The sequence below is a fragment of the Capra hircus genome, chromosome 11 (assembly GCF_001704415.2).
Source record: "Capra hircus breed San Clemente chromosome 11, ASM170441v1, whole genome shotgun sequence".
Lineage (NCBI taxonomy): Eukaryota > Metazoa > Chordata > Mammalia > Artiodactyla > Bovidae > Capra > Capra hircus.
The window spans coordinates 68,234,455-68,259,433 of NC_030818.1; the positions used below are offsets into that span (position 1 = coordinate 68,234,455).

General features: G+C 38.0%; 2 protein-coding genes across 6 annotated transcripts in view; both read right to left on the reverse strand.

Moving 5' to 3' along the window:
- C11H2orf42 (chromosome 11 C2orf42 homolog) overlaps positions 1-12,098 on the reverse strand; it is a 44,841-nt gene extending 32,743 nt beyond the window's left edge. The window contains exon 1 of one of the 3 annotated variants that reach the window (XM_005686841.3): positions 9,686-12,098. The gene's annotated coding sequence lies outside the window, so the exon portion shown is untranslated. Of the gene's footprint in view, positions 1-3,654; positions 3,771-9,685 lie in introns of those variants that run through there. The other 2 variants (XM_013967789.2, XM_005686840.2) reach the window with 2 other exon arrangements.
- The window catches only part of TIA1 (TIA1 cytotoxic granule associated RNA binding protein), a 32,238-nt gene continuing 19,601 nt past the window's right edge, over positions 12,343-24,979 (reverse strand). For 2 of the 3 annotated variants that reach the window (XM_018055467.1, XM_018055465.1), the window contains 7 exons: positions 24,297-24,372; positions 17,965-18,073; positions 17,488-17,583; positions 17,304-17,388; positions 16,853-16,976; positions 15,882-16,027; positions 12,343-14,953 (listed from right to left, as the gene is read on the reverse strand). In XM_018055467.1, coding sequence (XP_017910956.1) covers positions 14,827-14,953; positions 15,882-16,027; positions 16,853-16,976; positions 17,304-17,388; positions 17,488-17,583; positions 17,965-18,073; positions 24,297-24,372 — 763 coding nt within the window. In that variant the 3' untranslated portion in view covers positions 12,343-14,826. The remainder of the gene's footprint in view (positions 14,954-15,881; positions 16,028-16,852; positions 16,977-17,303; positions 17,389-17,487; positions 17,584-17,964; positions 18,074-24,296; positions 24,373-24,979) is intronic. The other variant, XM_018055466.1, reaches the window with a different exon arrangement.

Consider the following 24,979-nt stretch of genomic DNA (forward strand, 5'->3'; position numbering starts at 1 on the left):
ATAAAACTCTTAGGAAGAAATACAGGCATATATCTTTGTGACCTTGGAATAGGAAATTGTATCTTAGATATGACACCAAAAGCCTGAGTGACAAAAGAAAAAAATAGAAAAATAGATCTCAATCAAAATTAAAAACAACTGTGCATCAAGAAAGTAAAAAGATAACCCACAGAATGGGAGATTATGTTTGCAAGTAATAAATATGATAAAGGACTTATATCCTGAATATATAAAAACATTTATAAGTTAACAGTAAAAAGACAAATAACCCAATTTTAAAACGAGCCAACGATATGAATGGATATTTCTCCCAAGAAGATATACAAATAGCCAATAAACACATGAAAAGATGTTCAAAACCATGCCATTAAGGAAATGCAAATCAAAACGAGATGCCATTTCACCAAGATGACTAAAAAAATACAGACAATAATAATGATAAAGAAAAATTGGAACCTTCATACATTGTTGATAATATTATAAAATGCTGCAACCATTTTAGAAAATTGGTGGTTTTGTACATAATGCTCATTGTAGTAGTATTCATAAAAGCCAGAAAGTAGAATCAGTCCAAATGTCCATCAACTGATGAATGGGTAAACAAAATGTGATATATCCATACAATGGAATATTATTTGGCCATAAAAGGGAATGAAGTTCTGAAACATGCTATGGCATGGATGAATGAACCTTGATATACTATGCTACATGAAAGAAACCAGACATAAGAAACCATACATTGTAAGATTCCATTTAAACGAAATATACAGAATCAACAAATGCATAGAGACACATGAGTGGTTGCTAAGCTCTGAGGGGAATGGGGGGGATTACAAGTGACTGCTATTTAGTGTGACGTTTCTTTATGGGGTGATGGAAGGTTGCATTACTCTGTGAATATACTAAAATCACCAAATGTAACATTTTAAAAGGGTGAATTTTATGTTATATGATTTATATTTCAATAAATCTGCCACTAAAAACAAAAGGATAAAACTGAAAATCAACAAGGACCTACTGTATAGCACAGGGAACTCTACTCAATACTCTCTAATTACCTGGATGGGACAAGAATCTGAAAGAGTGGATATATGTATGTGTATATACATATGTGTGTGTGGGTGTACAGAACCACTTTGCTGTGCACCTGAAACTAACACAGTACTGTAAATCAACTATAGTCCAAGATAAAGTAAAAATTATATTTAATGGGGAAAAAGAAATATTTGAAATGCAAATAACAAAGGGCTAATTTCCTAAAACAAGAGTTTTTGTAAATCAATAAAAAAGAAGCAATCCCATTAGAAAAAATGAGTAAAGGGCATGGAAAGACAGCTTATTAAAAAAAAAGAAAAAAAATTTTTTCTGGTGGTATGGCTTGTGAGATCTTAGTTCCCCAACCAAGGATTGAATCCAGGTCCTCAGAAGTGGCAGAACAGTGTCCTAACCACCAGACAACCAGGGGATTAAAAATAAAAAAGTTTTAAATGTCCAAAACTCAACCTTGCAATAAGCAAGAAGCAAATTAAAACAAGACTTCAGCAAAGTGACAAAAAGATGTTATCACAGGAGGATGTGGAGAAACACACTCTGCATTGTTGGTAGGAGTGTAAACTGCAATATCGTCTTCAAAGGGATGTAAATAAAATAAAACTTAAAACACCCTTTGACATAACAATTCCACTTTTAAGATTCCATGAGTTCAAGTCTCACATGAACACGAAACATGCACAGGGGTAGTCCATGCAAGGTTGTCCATAACTGCACGAGAACAGAAGCAGTCTAAGAGCTAACGAAATAAATCATGGTGTAACTATAAAATATACTACTACAGAGCCATTAAAAAGTACCAGATCTATATGTATTGATAAGGAACAATTATCAAGATACACTGTGGAGTAAAAAAAAAAAGGTATAAAACTTTGTGTTTAACGTGATACTCCTGGTTTAAAAGAGAAAAAAAAAGGAAACAGGGAAGACACACACCTATATCACATATTGCCTCAGAAGTGACTGCGGACTTGGGAAATGGAAAGAGGGAGGGATATGCACATTTCACCGTTTTGTAAAATTTGAATTTTAAACTTGTACTAGTATCACTTAGGATTCCCAGATGGCTTAGTGGTAAAGAATCCGCCTGCCAACATAAGAGATGCAGGAGATGAGGGTTTGATCCCTGGATCAGGAAGATCCCCTGGAGGAGGAAATGGCAACTCACTCAGTATTCTTGCCTGGAAAACCTCGTAAGCAGAGGAGACTGGCAGGCTACAGTCCAAGGGGTCACAGAGTCAGACACGACTTAGCAACTGAACACGAGTATTACTTCTTAGAGAAAGCATACATGAACAAGTAACAGTTTGTAAATGACACGGATAGACTAGGATAATTAGTTAAGTTTAGAAATCCCACTATATTTTAGTATAATTTACTAGCCTTTTGCTAATATACAAATGACTTAATTAGCACCAGGACAGTCCCAATTAGGCCAGAGAGGGTCGAAGTAGGAACTAATGATGTAAGCCCTGATGCAGGTCCAAGAATGGGGAAGGTGGTCTTCTCTCCTCCCCACTTCTCCTTTGATTACAAAAATGCAGCCCTATTGAATAGTTCTCAGGGTTGTGCTCCCTTGCTGGCTTGCTTGTATATCTCAAAAGCCTCCTATGCTAATAAACTCATTCTTTACCCGCCACTTTGCCTCACACTTAACTCTCTGAGCTTCACTAAGTCCTGACACTAGCTGAACGGTTTCAGTTAAAAGATCAACATAGTGAGTTCCCATTTCCTCCTAAGTCAGGGATCTTGGGTTCAAGGCCGAATTTGAGTGTTGGCTGAGTCCCACCTGAGAAGGAATGCAGATTCATAAAGAATCTGTATTTGAGCTCTGCCTTAAGGGTCTCCTTTTCTGGGCAAGTTTTCTAAACAGCCTCCTCGGATGGCGTACAGGAACTGGGGCTGGAAGAGCTACCCCACGAACACTCCCTGTGGCGGTGGGCTTTCACTCATGTGCCATTTGGCTGTAGAGCTACATTCAGTTCGCTGAATGCTGTTTAATTCTTGCGAAGCACAGTAAGTGAACGAGCACCATGAATAAAACATAAAACTTGTTAACATTTATTGAGTACAAGTAAGCCCTTCCCCTGCATTTACTCCTGTAATGCTCACCACGATCCTTTGAAACTGGTATTATTTCACCAGTGGCTCAGAGAAAGCAGGGATTTGATTCCTGTTCCTCGGCCAGCCTCTAGATAGAATCTAAGGTGAGTTTGGAATCTGCTGGATTCTTTGTCAAACCAGACAAGAGAGGCAGGGGCAAGACTGGAGCCAGAACTCTCAACTTCAGGTCCAGGCTGCTTCCGTTTGCCCTGCGCTGCCTCGGAACACCGAGGAAAGGCCAAGATCCCCTGTCACCCGGCCGGCAGGTCCCGCACCTTCCACCTGGCTTCCAGGACGCGGCCCGCCCCCAGACGCATCACCCGGGAACCTACTTCCCGGCATCCTCCCAGTGCGACCGCTCACTTCCGGTCTTAAGTAGGCCCGAGTAGAAGCATCACTCGGCCAGCACCCTGCTCTTGGGAAACGCTATCCGCCGGGATTCCGAGCTGTACGCCCTTGTCCCACTGCCGCCCAGGCCTTCGGTCAACACAGTCCCCTTACCTGCCCTGCGCCCCCCACCCTGCGGCCCCGGGCTCCCACGCTGATGACCGCCCTCACCTCCTCTCTCTTCGCCTGCCGCGGCCTTTTACAAACGCGGCCAAACTGTTCGCTGTAACGACAGTCGTTATTGGTCAGAGCCGCCCCGCCTCAGTTCGCGTTGTCTGACGGGAGTTGTAGTTTACTCGACCTAGGGGAAGCGGACAACTGCTGCGGAATCAGGTGGTGGAACCTGCTCCTACCAGGCGGTTGTACGACATAAGTTTTTTTTCCTATGGCAAGCGTGCTCTGGACAACTCTGCTGGTACGGGAAGGCACAGCCAATTCTAGGGCTGGTCATGGCTAGTTCAGGCCTGAGTGAGTCCTGTTTCTGAGTAGAATTCCATCCGTCATTGATGCAAAAGTCAGATTTTCTATATTTTTAGCAACGTCGGCTGCGATTTAGTGTTTTGTCAAGGGAGTGTTGTCCACCAAAGTATTTGCTGTTTCTATCACTTGTGTGTTTGTATCAAGTTATCTTTTCTCCCTTAATTATACTTAATTATACGTATTACTTGAACGTTTTCCCTTAGGAGGGGTTGGAATTGAGTTAATTGAGTTCCGGCATGACCTAGTTTTGGTCCATGGAATTGCAGAATAAATCTACATACTCTTTTTGACAATAGCTGCTGAGTACAAATGTGTTAAGGGTGAGGCCTGTATGTACTGGAAAACCCCGGAATGAGATTTCCTGCACCTTTAGCCTTCATCCTGCTACTTATTAATCGTTGCACTGTGGACTGGTCACCTGAGAACTGTCAAATGAAATAATATGAATAAATAAAAAGGTGAGAGCTATGTTTGTTATATTCACGGACATACTGAGGACTGTAGTCAATGAGACAGTCTCTCAACTCTGAGGAAGTGATGTGAAGAGGTTGGGGGGGAGGTTAGTACATCTATGATTTTGGAGAAGGGGTATGTGCATCAAGCACATGTTGGTAGAGGGGTGCTTCTGGTGACAAAGCACAGGTATCTTAGTTAATGATTTTAGTGTTTTGCTAAGTATGGAAAGATGCAGGAAACTAGGTTCATAAAATCTGAATATCCATATGAAGTCCTATTCTCCCAATTTTTCCAGAGCACAGAGTGCCTTGTTTCTGATCTCCACCCTGAACTCCCTTCAAGGTGTGTTGAAGGTCAGTGACTGCAGTGGCTAATGACTTAATCCTTACAGAGCCAGATGGTGAGTGACATTCTTTCGCTGGCAGAACCTTAGTCTTCTTAACTGTTAATAAGAGAAGGGGTCCCTTCTGTGATTAAGATTTGCTATGTTGTTTCCTAATCTGGAAGTAGGGGGAGAAGGGAACATTTTTTTCTTTTCCACGAATTATTTTCCAATTTTGTCTTTCCATTTCAAGTTTTAAAATGATCATCAGAATATCCTGGATTGGGACTTCCCTGGCCATCCAGTGGCTAAGAATCTGCCTCCCTCTATACAGGGGAGGTGGGTTAAATCTCTAATTAGGAAACTAAGATCCCACATATCATGGAGGGACTAAGCCCCGGCACTGCAACTACTGAACCCACTCGTCCTAGAGCCCATGTGCCACAAGAGAAGCCCCCACACACAACTAGAAAAAGTCCACACTATACAATGAAGAGCCTGTGCAGCCAAAAAATTTTTTTAAAGTATATCCTGGATCATCTAAATGATCACCTAATAATACAGTGGGGTTTCAACGTCTGGTTGTGTTTATGATTATATTAGTGCCAAGTGATTACACAAAGCAGTTGTTCTCAGTTGGGAGCACTGCTTACACATCTAGTAGATGCCACAGGTGTTGAAGATCCTCCAATGCACAGGACAGCCCTTAAAACAAAGAATTATCTGGACCAAAATGTTAATAGCGTCACAATTAAGAGACTCTGTTGTAAAGAGAGCGTTTAAATTTTTTTCCAGTGGAATTGCCCAAATGCATCCTAAGAGATCTGTGGGTTTTCAGCTGATACACATTATATGTATGTTCCAAACAACCTCATTCTAAGAGGTTTCTTTCTTCCAATCCAGGCATGCTGGGTTCTTCAATTCCTTCTTCAAATAAGGGCTTTATACAAATAAGGGCCTTCTTTATTTCAGTATGCTAATATATATTTTTTTCCCACTTAATTCTCTCATTGTTTTTATAGTATTTTTCTAATTGCCATAGGTTTGGGATTTTTATTTTTCTTTCTTCTTTGGCTCTCCTGGGTTTTCGTTGCAGCATGTGGGCTTCTCTTGGGGAACACAGGCTCTAGAGTGGACGGACTCAGCAGTTGCAGCATGTGGGTTTAGTTGCCCCTAGGCATGTAGGATCTTAGTTCCCTGATCAGGGATCAAAGAAGGTGGATTCTTAACCACTGGACAACCAGGTAAGTCCTGGAAATAATAAATTAATAAGGTAATAGTTGATAACCTTGTCTTCCTGACCTTAAGAATGTTTCTAGTTTCTCCATTTGCATGAACCTAGCTTTCACTCTAGTTATACTTAGTTAAGAAAGATGTCTAGTTCAAAAGTATTGTTTTCAAAACTTCCTCTATTACTTTCAAAGATAAATGTTATCTTTTACCTGCAACTTGCTTTTGTCACTTAACATAAGATACTATGATCATACTTCTTAAAACAAAACAAAACAAAACACTTTTTTTGGCTGTACTGGGTCTCGTTGCTCCGAGGGCACTTCTCCAGTTGTGGTGAGTGGGGGCTTCTAATTGTAGTGCACAGGCTTCTCACTGCGGTGGCTTCTCTAGTAGTGGAGCACAGGCTTTAGGTGCATGGGCTCCTGTAGCTATTTATTATTCAATATGCAATCACTATGTCTAAAAGTCCTTGGAGGTCAAACGGACAAAGGACATAAACAGAAAAGTCACAGAAAAGAAACACAAACAACCAATTACCATGGGAAAAAAATCACTAACTTTACTTGCAATCAGGGAAATAGAAGAGATCATTTTACATGTCTCAGATTGGCAAAAATGAAAGCTTAATAACAATCAGCATTTGTAAAAGCGGGGCAAATGGGTGCTTTCAGACATTTTTGGTTGGAGTGTAAAATAATACAGCTTTTAAGAGGGCAATGTGACAATATATATCATACAATTTTTACACTTTAAATTCTTTAATCCATCTCTCAATTCTAAGTATCCTAGAGAAATAGTACACACATGCACACAAACACATTCTTGAACTGCTGTTCTAGTTTTTAATATAAAACAGAGGTATTTTTTTGTTGTGTATTTCCAAATGGGTGAACAGGAGAGGTTTTGTTTTTGGTGATCATTTACTTACCTTTGTGATTTATTCATAACTTATTGTTTTGAGATGTTAAAAAAATTATTGCTTTCTTAAACCCATCTGCTGCTTCCTCTCTGCTTCCTTCTCTCTACAGCCCACTAAATCAGGAAGGCAGTCTGCACTAGTTAAACATCCCCACCTCCCACTCCCTAACCCACTGCATCCACATTTTGTTCCTACTATTTCACTGCAAGTGTTAGTTTTCAAAGTCACCAATTACTTCTTTATTGCTAAATCCAGTGAACATTTTCCCCCTCTGCCACACTTGACCCTTGACTACTATTTCCTTGAGTTGTTTCCTTCCTCATCTCTGCAACATTATGGGCCTTCAGTATTTCTCCCGCGTTAGGCAGCTCTTCCTTTCTCCTTTGCAAGCTTAGCTGTCTCTGCCCACTTCCATACAGACAGACCTAAGAGTTCTGTCCTCAGTCCTCTTCTCACTCTACTGTCTTTCTGGGTGACTGCCACTCCTTGGGTTGCAGAAAGCCACTTGTTTAAAATGAGACTGAGATAATTAAATTAATTAAATGATTTACTACCTACAGGGTAGATATACAGCACTGAAGAAAACAGTCACCAGCTTCTAATGGGGAACACAGATTTTAAAGATATAATCGCATAAATACATAATTTAAAATTATGACAAATGCTCTAAAGGAAAACTATACGATGACTTGAGAGGCTCCTGATTTAGATTGTGGGTAGAGAAAGGAAGAAGTTTTAGAGGAAGAGACATTTAAGTGGAGAGCTGAAGACAAACAGCAGACAGACAAAAGGCATTCACACGGCAGGGTTCTGCAACGGGAGTCCTGATCCCCAATCCACTCTGCTATGCCTTGCTTTGTGAAGCATTTCACCTGTGCCAGCTGGCTCAATATTAGGCTCTGCCAACAGAGGGAACCAGAGGAACATGCAAGGCAATGACAGGAAGGAATGTTCCTTATGGGTTCTGGTTCAATCTTTGTATTCAGTGTACAATCCAATGGATCAGTGTACAGAAGACCCAGGGGTGCTCCCCTCAGTGGTTCTCTGGACCTGCCCCTGCTGCACCCTCAGGCTACACTTTTCCTCACTTGCAGCTGCTTCTATGGCAGCTTTGGATGCACCAGCCTGTAACACCCTCAAAGGCTGACATAAAATACAGGACACCCAGTTAAACGTGGATTCCAGTTAAACATCATATAACTTTTAGTTTGTTTCATATAATATTTGGGACTGTGCTTTCACTTGCTAAATCTGGCAACCCTAGCTCCCTCACCGGGTGGACCATTTCTCAAGATCAACTCTGGCCAATGGTAGGCAGCTTCTAAGGAACAGGTCTGGCCCACACCTTCTGGCATGTTTCTTACCAGGCTGCAGGTTCCTGCGATAATCAAGCCCACTTTGAAGAGGTTAGAAATTTCAAGTGCCCTCTTAAACCCTTAGCTTCTGCACTGTCCACTCTGCTCAGAAGTAGTAGCTTTCTTTTTTTTTTTGCACTTGCAATTTTTGGACTCCTTCTAGGGGCTAACCATTTTTCACTATTTACACTAAAATTTCCCTTTTCAAATTTTAGTGGTGGTCTCTGTCTCCTGATGGGATTCTGATATATAAAGTGGCTTGCAGTGAAGCTGGATAAACACAGACTACTTTAGAAGACAACTGCAGGCCGTATTAAAGATTTTGGTTTAAAAAAAAAAAAAGTAAAGATTTTGGTCGTTGTTTTTCAGTTTCTCAGTCATGTCAGACTCTATGACCCCATGGACTGCTTGCTGCATGCCAGGCTTCCCTGTTTGTCACCATCTCCCAGGTTTGTTCAAACTCATGTCCACTGAGTCAATGATGCCATCCAACCATCTCATCCTGTTGCCCCCTTCTCCTCCTGTCCTCAATCTTTCCCAGCATCATGGTCTTTTCCAAAGATTTTAGATTACATCCTAAATATAATCTGAAGCAAAGACTTTCAAGAAGGGAAGAGTCATGATCAGATCTACATCTATAAAAGATTCCTTTGGGCTTCTGATTCTGACAGAAAGGTTAGCAGTCTGGTACCTGGATCTTTACCCTTCTCCTGGAAACCACAGGGAGCAATAAGGAAAACCTATGACCACCAACTCCCACAAGCAGTATCTTAAGTGAAGCCAGGGATACAGAGAAAACTCAACACATTCCACATTGAGAAGAAGCGTGGTACTAGATGGGAGGCCAACTGAGTGCTGTGGGGGAAGGACAGGGAGTGAGGAGGGGGCCAGTAGTGGCAGACCTCAGAAATCATTTGCAGATATTCAGTCTGAGAGCCAAACCGTGAGTGGAGCCAGCTGTCGGAAAGATTGAACTAGTATGTGAGTACTGGAAGAGGCAGGGAGGGAAGATGTGTTAAGTGCCTAAAGGATCCAGAGGAGATGTCTTTCAGAAAGCAAGTTAGGGGATCTCCTTGAAGACAAAGAGTTTTGTCACCTAATGGAGCACATGAAGGAATCAAGGGTGCTCAGCTGGCACAGAACTTCTGAACAGGGCCTCATCCCAGAGAGGAACCATGGCTACACTTTTAAGGAGACAATTCATTGTAGCCACAGAAAAGGGAGGTAAGAAACCCTGACAGGGTCTTTCCCCTTCATCCTCCTGCTGGTACTTGGTCTAGAAAAAAACAACCGTTTCAAATATGAATAAACAGATAGGTGTAAGCACAGCATTTGTACCAAGATACTGTAATTAAAAATAAGAAAGATAGCAAAACTTACCCAGAGTTTCCCCGGAGAAAACTCACAAGAAAATGTTCCCATAAAGCAGTTGAAAATAATACACTGACATTCCAATGTAAATTTTAAAAATCTAATGAAGCAAATGCAGCTAAGAAATACAAGAATTCAGGGAAGAGCTGTCCCTAAAGTGAAACAGAAATTGGTAGAATTTAGGAAACAGAAAAAAATTTTTTTCCCCCCAGAAATGAAGGTTACATTAAAAGGAACACAACTGAGTCGGGATACCACAGGAAGCACATTAAGGAACAGAGATTAGAGATGAGAAATGCAGGGACTTCCCTGGTGGTCCAATGGTTAAGACTCCACGCTTCCAAAGCAGGGGACGCGGCTTCAATCTTTGGTCAGGGAACTAAGATACCGTATGTCACGGTGCCAAAAAAAAAAAAAAAAAAGCAAACGAAAAGATAAAAAATAATTAAGAACAAATGATAGAAACTGATGACAGGCAGAGGAAATCCAACATATAATTGGAGTTGCCAAAGAAAATCAAAGCAGTGGAATAGTACAAATATTTATGAATATAATTCAGGAAAGCAAGAAATATTAGCTTGGTGCATGCACCTGGCTTAGGGAATGCTTCTTTTCTTACACAATGTTTTCCCTGGCTTGTCTCTTCCCATTTGCCTGATTTTCCAGTATTTAAGTCTTCTCACATTCTCCATAGTTCTGTGAAGCTTCTCACAATACATAGCCCGACCTCTAGAGAGCCTCAAGTCTGGCCTGCTGACCGTCAGTCTGGATTGGCTGCCAGGTCTCTTCACAACTGTAATCCTAAAACTTCCTATTATCTCACTCCTGTTTGATCCTGTTTCTAGGTACTACATTGTATTTTTTTCCTGACTTATTCTTGTTCTGATGGAATTTATCCAGTTTATCCCTGAGAATCAGTCTTCTGTGAACTTACATATCTAGTCTTTATTCTGCTGTGACCCATGACCATAATTCATTTACACTTCTGAAGACAGTGCCCCACTGATTCCTAGGTTCATTGTTGTCATTGGGTATTTTTCTCAACCCTTTTTCTATCTGGTAAATTTTAGGATGGGCCCCTTCTAGGCCTGGCATCCTAAAATTTTATAGTGGTATGGCTTCGTATGAATCTTTCCTATTTATTGTGCAAACTCAACATTAGCCTTTCTTCAATCTTAAAAACTCAAAAAACCATCAGGGAAATTTTCCTTTATTTAATTAATTCTACCCACTCCCCTATTTTCTGTTTTCTTCTTGGAATACTTATTGATTTTATATTATAAACCTCCTGAATTGATCCGTATTTATTTTTTCTACTTTTGATTTCTGTTCCAGAATATCTCCTTGTCTTTTAATACTCCCACTGAATTTATTTATTCTCATTTCTTATTGTGACATTTTATTAGGATTCTGTTCTAATTTCTTGAATACAGTATAAGTTTTCGGATTCTTGAGAGTTGCTATTTAGCTCTACCTTTTGCAGTCAAAGTTTTTCTCAATTTCTGGTGACCTTTGGCTCACTTCATTGAAAACTGAAGCACTAAAAACCTGTTTGGAAGGTTTGTGTACATGGGCAGGGCTTACTGGTCAACACACTCCACTGTAAGAGGACTGGTGGCCAGTTACTTTTTGGTTTTGTTGCTCAGTTGTGTCCAACTCTTTGCGACCCCATGGACTACAGCATGCCAGGGTTCCCTGTCCTTCACCACCTCCCGGGAGCTTGCTCGAACTCATGTCCACTGAGTCAGTGAGGACCTTCAAATATCAGCATCTGTCTTTTCACTCAAGAGCAGCTTAGTATTTCCACAGTAGGAGCCTCTAAATCTTGCATGTTTTTAAGTATGGTTATTGGTCTTCTAGAGCTGAAAACAGATAAGCTAGGCATCTCATTTATCTAGTATGTAAATCTGCTTAACTCCTACATACTGTGCAGTAACTCATTTAAGCAAATTAACCCTGAGTCAAAAATCTACTTTGTCCTTTTTTAGGTGAATTACTATTAGAATAACTTCAGCCTCCAACTTCAGAGACCATAGGGTAAAGTACTACTCAACTGAGACTCATTCATATACATTTTACTCAAGGTTCTTAAATTAAAATTTGTTGTTTTAGAGGTATGTTCTTCAAGTTCTAAACAGTCAAAATGTAGTCACTGGAAAAAATGCAATAATCCTGTACACAAAAAAGATTTTGTGTTTAGAAATCACTCTTTCATTGAAAGGGTTTGCTCTTTATTTCCTACAAACACAGTTTATTTTTCCAATTCAACTGTAACCTCAAGAGCACCCTGTTTTCTCTTAGTAAACTCAATTCTAATTCTCTATGCAAACTAGTCCTTATCAACTGCCTTTTCCAAAGTAATAGAACTCTTAACACACATACAAAAGGAAGTTGAGCAAGCACAGAAACAAAACAAGAATAAAACTAGAATGTGAATCTCATTTTCCACAGGGAGAGAATATCAACAGGGAAAATGAGATCCTGATTTCATATAATAAGTTTTCTACAGCAATTCTTTGCGGCAACCCAATGCAAAGCATGGTTTCTGGAATAAGATTAAAAAGAAATCTAACAAATACCTGAGTGAATATAACAATATGGCTAGACCAAAAAGAAAAAAAAAAATCTCACACACAATAATCACTGCAAGAAGATCCCAAAGGTTATAGAAAACATAAAGGAACTTTAATATCCAAACAGTCAGGGCAAAGAATACTGGATTAATGAACCCCTTAAGTGTGAACCACTTCAGGTTCTTTACAGTACCAGATGTATTTTAAAGTAAAATCTGAATGCATATTGCAGAGAATGAATTCATTTTAAAAACTGTAATTTCCTTACCGGATACTAATACCAGTATGATTTTTAGACTGTTAATTTTTAAAATGATTTAACACTGAGAATAAGATTTAAAGCAAAGTTAGCAATGTTCCTGAATTGCAAATTTGTTCAGTAGTAACCCTTTCAGTAATACTACTTTCTTCTCAAAAAGTAGTCTGTACATTTTAGAATTGTGCATTAAAAAAATATTGGCTAATAAAAAGTGTTATTACTTGATATAGTCAAAATGAAAGGAAAACTACACTTTTGTTTAGATTATTTATGCCCAAATAATTTACCCTGCAGTCCACAGATGTATAGGACATAAAATTTTTTTGAATATGAGAAAAACAATGAGGGTCCTAAAACAGGAACATAAACCAGAAGAATCTAAAAACAGCATCCTATTATTTCATTTTTTGAGTATTTCATTTAAGCTGCTTTTGGTTGCATGCCCTGATCTGTAGAAGTTAACAAGGAAATAAAATTTCCAAGTGTTTACAACTGCATAGAATTGAGCCCCAGAGAATTATACATTTATGAGCTGTCTTTCCTGGGCTCTGGTTTACTGGAGTATTGGCTTAGAGACCAGTTCAGGCTCCTATGCTGCTACCTGGAGAATACAGGCCAGGAATCTCTTAAGATTCTACGGGCCTTTTCTGTTCCTAAACAAAATACCGGGAGCTCTCTGGTCTTAAAAAGAACAACCAAGCATCCGAATAGGTATAGTGGGGATCCTTTTCCTTTGTGAGTCAAACAGGAGAGTTTGTGACTTTTATTGAAAACAAAATAAAACAAAATCTCCCACTATTGTTCTAAGAGACTCTGAAACGTACTAGAAATTTCAAAACTAGAACAATGCCATCAAAGATTAAACTTCTTAATGCTTGGAGCCAACCCAAAATAAAACTGGGAACTCCAGGAAAACAGGTACCAAAAGAATCAAAGTAATGATTGCACTGAGGCTTCTCCTCTTCAAAGGCTGTTTAAGGAGGTAGGATTTCAAGGGTTTTTTGTTTGTTTGTTTGTTTATCTTTTGGCCTCTGAACATTTAAAAAATGCTTTGCCCGGCTGGTCATTCAGGCTAATTTTGGAGTTCACAAGGAACCCCCATGCCTGACCTAAGGATATTCTACAGTTTCACAGCTATCATTTGTACATATTAAAATCAAGCTGATTTACTCTTTTTGAGTAAATATAACTAGAATATGGCAAATTAATATATTTTTTTACATACAACTTTGTGTCTTAAAATTCTGGAAAAACAAGAGCTGATGACTTTGTATTCAAAGACTACCAAAGTGTGTATTTCATATTCACATGCAAACAAAACTTTATAAATCTCCTGTCAACTCTGCATGATGCCTTTAAGGAGGAAATGACATACAAAGTTTGGTAACTGTGCAAAATATTAAATTGCTAAAACATTTTACATAATGAAATAATACATGTAAATATAGAAGTTGACAGATGAAATTAACATGGATTCACAAGAACTTATCACATTTCAGAGATTTTCTTTAGTAACAAGTTTTTGTTTTTATAATTCCTGGTACACAGCGAAGTTTATCATGGAAGATAAAAACCCTTTTAAACAGACTCAACAGGGAATTCTTGAGGCACCTTCTCATATAAAACACAAGATGAATACAATTATCAATCCATCTGAGAAAAGTTTTCAATCTAAATGAACATCATTTTTTTTCCATTTAAGTGTATTTTACAGAAATTTAATAAGGCAAGACAAATTTGTGAAAAAATGTAGATACAAAAATGATGTAAACTAATAATTTATATTTAAAAACGGCAGAGGGAAACCGTGGCGATGGGACAGCTCAAACAATGTATTTCAAAAAAAAACCTAAAACAGAATTGTGCATTAGCTGAAGATTACAAAGAACTTCTAGACTCTGCACAGTTTTGGTTTTTCTTTTCTTTTTTTACATCTTTATATTACATGTTTTAAATCATATCAGGAATGCAAACTAGAACTGCACACTACTTCAGTGGAAAAAAGTTCAACATTGTGCAATTTTCTGCCTCAGTTTTAAAAAAAGTGGCAGCAATCCCTGCATTTGTATTTGAAACAAGGATCTGAGAATCTTTATTAAAAAAGGTAATGAAGGCAAAAATTGGCAGACATCCAGCATCTTGTTTCTTTTTAAAACAATGTGGATGATAAGTAATTTCATGATTGAAAAATGACTCTTTTAAATAAATACACTGTATCTGGCATTTGCACTGACTGATTTGATAAATCTGTAAGTAAACAACGGCTTTACTACTCCCTGTAGCCTTAAGCCCCTGACTTTAGATTCTGGAGTCCTTTTTCACTGGGTTTCATACCCTGCCACTCGATACCCTGCAGGCTGATTAGGCATCATGCTGCCATTCTGTCCTGGAGGTGGCTGCACTCCATAATTTGGTCCCATCCATGGTGGAGAAGACTGTGTCTGACTGGTGGAGAATGTGAAAGAAGCAGAGGGGAAGGGAAATCCACTGATTAAAATAAAATGTAATGCCAAGAAGAAATTACACATATGTGGGAAATATCCTTTTCCTTAAGCCCAAATATAAGAATAATTGTTTAAGTCAGAGAAAGCAAAGGCAAAAGGTTTTTCTTTTAAAAATAAGCATCCATGTAGCTTTAATTTGTACAGTTTAATTCTGTTAGTTTAACTACAGCTAAGAAAATACCCTTTATCTATAAACATTTATTCCCTTTGAACTCAGAAAAACTCATCTCTAATCTCAGAACTGTTCTCCTGGGGTTTGACATACATTGAACAAGCCACTGTCTGAAACAATCTTGATCATCTGATATAATACGGACTTGCATTTATATTACTCAAAGAAGAAATTAAAATATTTATTAGTATATGTAAGCTTATAAATATTTCAACATAACAAGATTCATTTTAAATAAAAATGGCAAAGTGTTTTTTTCAGAAATTTAAGTAAAACTGCATAATTCAGGATGTATAAAGAAGCTTTTGTATAACAATGTATGAATAAACCCTTTTGCACAGGAAAAAAGCCTAATGAATAAAAGCAACTAGGATCAAAATAACTGTATCCAAGAAAGACTAGTGACCATTAGTCACATAAAAACCTTAACAACTATTAAGTTACTATTTTCTTACTTAAATACTTGTTGAATCATTCAAGCATTACCAGAGTGCTTATAATGCTGGTTATAAATCAAAGCAACACATTTGCAGGCAATTTTTAAAAGATATACACTTAAAACTATAAAGTAAAAAACTCTCTAAAATGCTATGCTTTAGATAGAAGGCCACATTACCTGCTAATTACTTAAAATCTCTTCCTAAGTTCTTAACATTTTCAAAGGTTAATAATAAAGGAAAAGAACAAGTTTGCTTACTTAAATCCTTGCTGGTTCCACGGCTGGCCATACATTCCATATGCAGGTACTTGCCAACCATTAGGCATATACTGGCCAATTTGTTGTGCATTCCCATACCACTGGCCCCACTGGCCATAAGCTTGTGGATATCCAATTTGATTCTGCTATTAAGCAAAGTTATAACAGATAATTTAGTATTATTTGAAATTATAGGTGCATATACAGTCCTTATATACCACAAATACATAACCATAACACATAGGGTCATCATTACAATGAAAACTAAAGGATAAGCAAGAGTAAGTTGTCAATGCTAAAAAACAGCAAGGTCATACTCTTTCAACTCTACAGTGATGCTCTAAATGCCATACTGTTTGAGCCAGCAGGTAATGCCCTAGAAATAAACATTCAACTCAAGAGAACATTTAAGTATTTTGTAAATTATCCATGACTGTTTCCTTTAGATAAGGAAGATATGAAGACTATATATATTCAGTTTACTTAAGAAAGTTATATAGTTTAGGATTTTCTCAATCCTATCTTGATGTTTCATTTACTATTTCCTCATAGACATGTTTGTGGGATCAAGTTTGAACTACTAGAGCTGCCTGGAAAAACAAAGGTAGCAAAATCTGGAAGAAAACGCCAAGGTCCTAAATATATTTATAGTTTTTGTTTCAACTGAATTCAAACATGCTTGTGAGTTCTCCAAATAGTATGTAAGTCTACTAAGAATTAGAAAAAAATTTAATACCCTGTTAGGTTTGTTAGAACATTTAAAAATCCAATGTGGTGTGAGCATGAGTCAGTTGAGGCAGTCACATTCATCATTTCACCACGGCATCCATGAACCATCACTCTGGAACTATAATATTATACATGTAGGAAGAGCCCCTATATGCCATCACTGTAGCTAGAAACATTAACAATTTCATTTAAAAATACCTATTAGTCCAGCCATTACTTTGCAAAGTCAAGAACCCTCTCACCTGTTGCACAGGATTTATCATATCAAGAGTTTCTTTGCCCCAGTAGCATTTTACAACATGGCCTTCAATGGTAGTTCCATTAACAGAAACAATTGCATGTGCTGCACTTTCATGGGAATTGAACCTATTGAAAATAATATTAAGAATTACAATATAAATTGTTTAAGATACTTATAAATAAAACATTTGAAAAAATCAAACTGGGCCTGAGGTAAAACAGGAAGTTAATATAAGAGAATAAAATGGCCTATGTTTTCATTTTTTGGAGAAAATTCTCTTAATAGAAAATGATTTGCCTTTGTATTAGAAGGAAGGAGTTATTGTGGCGAATTTAATAAAAGCTAGAGAAATTTCTATTTCTTCATAACCAAAGTAAATTTTAAAGAAAACCACTAAGTTAAAAGTTCAAAAATGATCTGGAGGTAAAAGTTTTTTTGAAAACCACACCTACCGAACAAAAGAATATCCTTTATCTGGAAAGACTCGAATTTCCATTATTTGTCCAAATGGTGAAAAAGTCTGACGCATTAGTTGTTCTGTTAGACAAAATCCAAAACCATATCGCATTAAAATCCTACAAATATCAAGTACTTTAAAATTAACCCTAAGATGCCACATAGGTAAAGTCCCCATACCTGTTAGCCCAGAAGTGACGCCTCCACAGTACACAGTACAGTTGCTTGGACTAGACTGATTTACGACCTCATCATATGATAGCTGTTTGGTGTTTGCTGGGGAGAAAAGTTTAATATTTTTAGTTTATAAAATGTTCAGAAAGAGGAAAGCAATATTAACTATACTACTGTAATGGTAATATTTATCTTGATCAAAATGCTTGTTTAATACATATTACAATTTGATTGAGGATTAAACCTCCCTGAAGAATGTCTAAATATTACTCAGTATTCTCTGATTAATAGGAGACTTGACATTAGATATATTACTTAATATTTATAATTACAAAAATGAAAACTAAGTACATTTTTGAACAGTAGTCTTGATTTGCTTCTCATCTATTTCTGCAATAAGTCTCCGGGAACAGCTCTAACATTTAAAATCTAGTGTTTTTCCTCCAAAATTCCACATTTCCTTTTCTTCTCCAATACACCTACACTCATATGTACTCTTTGGAGCTGGAGGCTTTCGGGTTGCCCAGTTAGTTCTGATTTGTCTTCCACCAAGCCACTGGCCACCCATCTGTTGAATGGCGTTTTCAGCATCCTGTTCCACACAACATTAGAAATGACAAAGAAGCCACTGTTAGTTGATGTTAAACAACTGTTTGCAAAAGAGAAAACTCATGGTTGCTTTCCACAAATGTTTTCTTAATGGAATACTTTATGATATACACAATATATGACAGCTTTCCTAAAATACAATGGTGCTTTTATTTATTTTACAATGGTGCTTTTAAATTGTCTTTCTTTTACCTCATAAGGGCTTTTGGGAATTTTATTTTATTTTTAAAATTTTATTTATTTATCTGGCTGCTCTGGGTCTTAGTTGTAGCATGTGGGATCTAGCTCCCTGACCAGGGATCGAACCTGGGCCCCCTGCACTGGGAGCTCACAGTCTCAGCCACTGGATCACCAGGGAAGTCCCGTGGGAATTTTAATCACCTGAAAGACTCGAGCCCAAAAGCCCCTGTGAGGTAGCCATTGTCAAGTTCACCCAACAACCCAGACTATTATGGATGAAAATCTCACTTTATACAATTCAACAAGCTTTCAACAACAGCATTTGATTACTCATTCATCTTACAAGTAAATACTGAGCAGTCATCATGTTCTAGACAGCAGTTAATGTCAAGTGCTGGGAATACAGTCAAAGAGGCAGACACGGTCTCTGCTGCCATGGAGCTTCCACTTTTTGGAGGGGACAAATAAAGTAATTATTAGTTGTGGTAAGTGCCATGACAGAAACAAAAGGCTGAGAGCAAGAATATGCCATGCTGAGATACAGGGATAAGAATCTACCTTAAGGAACCCACTTACACCGTTGGTGGGAATGCAAACTAGTACAGCCATTATGGAGAACAGTGTGGAGATTCCTTAAAAAACTACAAATAGAACTGCCTTATGACCCAGCAATCCCACTGCTGGGCATACACACCGAGGAAACCAGAATTGAAAGAGACACGTGTACCCCAGTGTTCATCGCAGCACTGTTTATAATAGCCAGGACATGGAAGCAACCTAGATGTTCATCAGCAGACGAATGGATAAGAAAGCTGTGGTATATATACACAATGGAGTATTACTCAGCCATTAAAAAGAATACATTTGAATCAGTTCTAATGAGGTGGATGAAACTGGAGCCAATTATACAGAGTGAAGTAAGCCAGAAAGAAAAACACCAATACAGTATACTAATGCATATACAGGGAATTGAGAAAGATGGAAATGATAACCCTGTATGAGAGACATCAAAAGAGACACAGATGTATAGAACAGTCTTTTGGACTCTGGGGGAGAGGGAGAGGGTGGGATGATATGCGAGAATGGCATTGAAACATGTATAATATCATATATGAAACGAATCGCCAGTCCAGGTTTGATGTATGATACAGGATGCTTGGGGCTGGTGCACTGAGATGACCCAGACGGATGGTACGGGGAGGGAGGAGGGAGGGGGGTTCAGGATTGGGAACACGTGTACACCTGTGGCGGATTCATGTTGATGTATGGCAAAACCAATACAATATTGTAAAGTAATTAACCTCCAATTAAAATAAATAAATTTATATTAAAAAAAAGAATCTACCTTAGGGCAGCACAATTAGGGAAGGTCTCTTAGAAATGACTTTTAAGCTGAGGAAAAGGAGCTAGAAAAGTCAAAAACCCAGAGTGTTCCTGGTAGAGGGAAAACCACTGCAAGTATGTTAAGGCAGGCAAGAGTTTGGTACACATCTAAAAGAAGCATGTGAAACACAACTAGTATCACTGGAATCTAGTGTGCCAAAAGGAAAAGTGTGAGAAGAAAAAACTGATTATTTTAAGTAAGAGATTATCATGATCCAATTTTTGTCTTAAGAAGGCCATCCTTATGTTTTAAGGAGAACAGTTTGGGGAGATAAGACAGTAAAAAGACACTTTATAAGACTAATGTAATATTCAGATTAAAAAAGAATGTTGGTGACCAGGACTAATACAGTAGCAGTGATGTAACCTAAAGGAAGAGTCAATAGAATGGGGGTGGGGGGGGCCGTGTGCACAGTAACTAAAAGGGCAGGAATCAAAGCCAACTCCTAGGCTCCTGCTTGGGCAGCAGGGAGGACAGTGCTAGTACTGACGGAAATGAGAAGCCTGGGAGGCAGCGGAGGAACAAGTTTGAGGAAGAAACGATTATTTAAGACACATTAAGTTTCAGATATGTGTAAGACAGCTAAACGAAGATAATTTGTTAAGCGTGAAGTAAATGGAGCTGCAGATAGAAGGTTCAGAGCCACGAAGAAAGACTGGAGAGAAAAGAAAGCGTCCTACGATAAGAGCCCTGAAAAACAGCAAAATGTGAGAACTGGATAAAGGAGAAATCGCGGGCTAAGGTGACCAAGAAGGAATAGCTGGTGATGAAGGAAGAAACCCACAACAATGTACTGTCAGAGAGCCAAGCAAGCAGAAATCAATAGGTGAACCTGAAAAGAGTAGGCTTGGTGTAGAGTAAGAATAAAGCCAACTTAAGAGTAGACTGAAAAGGACGTGGGGTTCAGCTTTGGTCGAATGTGCGCTTCACCTAGCACAAAACAACAGGTAAATTTAAGGCTAAAAGTGTTCTTAAGACATGTAAAAAGGAAATGATTCTTGAAAAAACAAATATTGCTTTCCACACTAACCAGTCTGAACTCTGTAAGATGTTTAACAACTATCTGTTGTTGGATGAACTGTCACTTAAATTTATATGAAGTCCTATCTATCCAGCCTCGTAACTGTGAAAGTGACCTCATTTGCATTTGAAATAGGGTCTTTGCAGGTGTATTAGTTAAGATGTGGTAATACAAGTTAGAGTGAGCCCTTTTAAAGAAGGGCTGTTGTAAGAAGATGAGAAGTTAACAAGGACACATACAGAGGAAAGAGGGTCGTGTGTGAAGACAAAGGTAGAGACTGGAGCGATGCAGCTGCAAGTCAAGGATGCCGAGGACTGCCGGTTACCACCAGAAACTAACGAGGGCAGGAAGGACGCTTCCAGCGTCCTCAGATGGAGCATGGCCATGATGACAACCTGATTCCGGACTTCTATCCTCTAGAACGTAGAGAATCTTTTTATTGTTCTAATTTATTCAGCTACTGTGATACAGCAGCCCTAGAAAACAAATATAATCACATGCTCATATACAACTACAGTGGAGGAAAGACTTCTTCCACTGCAACAGCAGAAAAGAGGGAGAAGGTGAGAGCATTCAATGTAGGTTTGGTGGTAGAAAGCTGAGGGAATTTCTGTATGATAGCTTTTACTTTCTCATTTGAAGCTCAGGGTGATGATGGAGAAAAAGAGCGAGGAATATCTGAGGAAAAATGAGGGAGCATGAAAATAGTTTTTCAAAGAACAGGAAATCAATTTTACTAGAGAAACACAGGTTTACAAAGACAGAGCCATGTGTTTATCTATGTGTAACTGCTAAATTAGAAGTGAAACCAGCTGACTCAGTTTCTCTCTAGCAACACTCAGTTACTTCAGAGTAGGCAGGGAGGTATGTTCAACCAGTACTGGAGTTTGCCTAGGACACACAACACAGGAGAGGCAAGGGAGCCAGGGGCAACTGCAATCAGCGCTGTGGCACTTTGCAACACCAGAGAATGCCTGCCAAGCACATAGCACAAATTTATAAAAACTAAAATATAAATTTGGGAAGATCAAACTGTATCACTTATTCCAAGTTATATACCTTTTGTGTGATGATTGTCAGGATTATAATCCACGTCTGGTGACTACAGAGGTCACACACGGACATCCTGTGCTATATCTGACTTTCATACTAACTCTGCATTAAATAGTGACATATAGCAGGGGAATATATTCCAAATGCAAAAAAATGAGTTTTTACTCCACCCAAAGACCTCAACCTCTATCACCAAGTATTACAAAACATTGACAACCTATTTATCAACCCTTTAAAGTAAATGTGACTGTCAATTCATTGCATGAGGTATTCTTCTACCTTCCCTAAATATTATGCTGGGATTAACAGTAAAGCTTTAAGAACTAGTTACAGTCTCATAGTTTTTATTTTTTCATTTCCTTTTACACCTGGTAGATGGGACCATACATGACAGAGCTTTTACATCTTCACCTCTCAATATGCTTTACCATTTGCAATTTTTCTTCTAATATACGGATTTTTCCTGACCTCTTAGATTAATATCTGCTTCTGAGAAGACACTTTCACTTCACGAAAGGAAGATGATAGTTAGAATCTGATTGAAAGATACGATGCCACTGTGCGAACCGCTGACACACAATTACAGTGCATTTTACCTTCTTTTGCCTTAACTTAAAAGCCATGTTAAGGACTTCCCAGGTGGTGCAGTGGATAAGAATCCGCCTGCCAATGTAGAGGACATGGGTTCGATCCCTGGTCCAGGAAGATTTCACATGCTGCAGAGCAACTAGGCCCGTGTGCCACAAATACTGAAATCTGTGTGCTCGAGGGCCCGCAACAAAGAGTTGTGCCCCCCACTCTCCACAACTACAGAAAGCCCTCTTGCACCAATAAAGACCCAGCACAGACATTAATTTAAAAAGAAAAAGGCCATGTTAACATTTTTAGGGCTGATTTTTTATTTGAAAAGTCAATTCTGGTAAAGTAAAATGGCTGCAAGCTGGCTGTTATAGTGAATATCTGGATAGGGAGGAATAACCAGACATTAGTTTCAATATAAGCAGACACAGGAACTAGAAAATATAGGACAATTTGACACTAGTTGGCATAACTGCAAACAGATGTTTTTAAAAACTCAGAAGGAACTGGTACAATAAATGATGCTTATAAGTTTCACCTGAAGTTACCAAGAAATGATATCTATTTCAAATATTCCCTTTACTAAAGAAAATCCTTTCTAAAATACATTTCATAGTATCAAAAATTTTAATGGCTCATTCTAAGGCACTCTTGCACAAAAAATACAGTATTTTTGCACTTATCACTGGCAAACAATCGTAACATAGAGGCAATACAATAAAATTAAAGGTTAATGAAACCTGAGTGTATAATCCAGGATTAATGCATATAAATTCTCCTACCATCCACCCCTATATTTTTAGAAGTGTGATATCTGCATTTAATTGTTTGGAATCTTGAGTTATCACACTAAAAAAACTATTTACTTGAATTAGTAATATATTTACAAGGTTCAAACTTCACATAGTACAATACAGCTAGAAGTTTCTTGCCCTCCTGCCCATGTGCCTCTCATTACCTAGCCCACAAACAGGAAACCTTACAAGTGTCTTGTTAATCTCTGCAGGGGTGATGCAGGGGGAAAAGAATCACCCCCACCCTGCCCCCTGCCATGCATACACATATAATATACTCTCTTATTTTTTACACAAAGTTTTTTTACCTGACAATATCCCATGGAAATCCTTCCATAACCAGTACTTACAGAGGTTCCTCATTCATTTTCCTTTTGTAAACAGCCCAGTGTTACATTGTATGGAGAACATACCAAAGATTTTATACAGCTGTCATAAACATAAGCCTTTCCTTCTCTATAACCTCCTTTCCCCTCTCATTTGAGAAACTATGCTATCCTTCCTTTTCTCTGCAAAACTCAGAAACTTCAAGCCTATGCAAATTCATGTTCAATAGTGTTTACTGAATGAAGGAAATGATGAGACATTTTCAAATACATTAATATACTCTTTTTAGAAAAATTCTGATCCACTGGAACATTTTATTAGCTACTTTTAAATTAACATGGGAATATAAAACAGGGAGAAAACAAATCAAATATATATGATACTCAATATCTATCCTATCTTTGGATGATGATTTAAACACCTCTACTTTTTATATTCTGAAAACATTTTCTCAGTACTTTGCATGCATCAGGTGCTAAATACATGTGCTTAGTTGCTCAGTTGTGTCCAGCTCTTTACGAGCCCATGGACTGTAGCCTGCCAGACCCCTTTGTTCATGGGATTCTCCAGGCAATACCTGAGTGAGTGGCCACTCCCTTCTCCGGGGGTCTTCCTGACCCAAGGATCGAACTCCAGTCTCCTGCATTGCAGAGGGATTCTTTACCATCTGAGCCACCAGGGAAGCCCAAGGTGCTAAATAAATGTTGACTAAATAATCGAACAGGAGAAAGAAGGTATCCTCTAGTAAGAGTACTAATTATCAGCGATATGAACAAATGGTAGATGACAGAAATTACTAATAACTGAAATGAAACGAACATTTTTTTCTTTCTTCTTATATTGCACATGCACTTTTTATTGAGCTCACCCATTTGTTGAAAAAGGAGACAAAGCCATATCCCTTAGACTTTCCTGTCGCCATGTCTTTTACCACTCGGGCATCTCTGAAATCAGAAACAATCAGAAGTTTAGGTTTGCAAACTCTCCTCTGGGTATCAAGTGAGAATTTCATACACAATTCATTTTCATGTTTCATCTTCATTAAAATGAACCTTTAATACAAATTTACCTTTTATTCTATAAAATTTATCATGTATTAGCAAATGAGGCTTAATTTTATAAACATGCAAATCAAAAACTTCTTAAACATATATGTATACATTTTACAGAAACTGCCTCCCACTTCAAAAAGTTTTTACATTTTTAAATATTAAGCATGGTAAAAGCAGCTATTCACATAAATTACTTAATTTATAGGGTTCACTGGCACACTAAATGAATGGCTTTCTTTAACCATGCAATTTATAATTTGCTATTTTACACTATATACTACCTAATCATTAAAAAATTAAAATAGAAAACTGGAAACTAAAAGAATGAAAAAGTTGTATATTCCCTAACTCAATTAATTTTTTTCATTTTCTCAGATCAGTTCACACCCCCCTTCTGAACTATGGGTAAATTTTGAGAACTTGACATTTTCAGAAATGTTAAACTACTGAAGAAAAATACTAGACACACACTTTAGTCTTATTCTATATAAGATTTTAT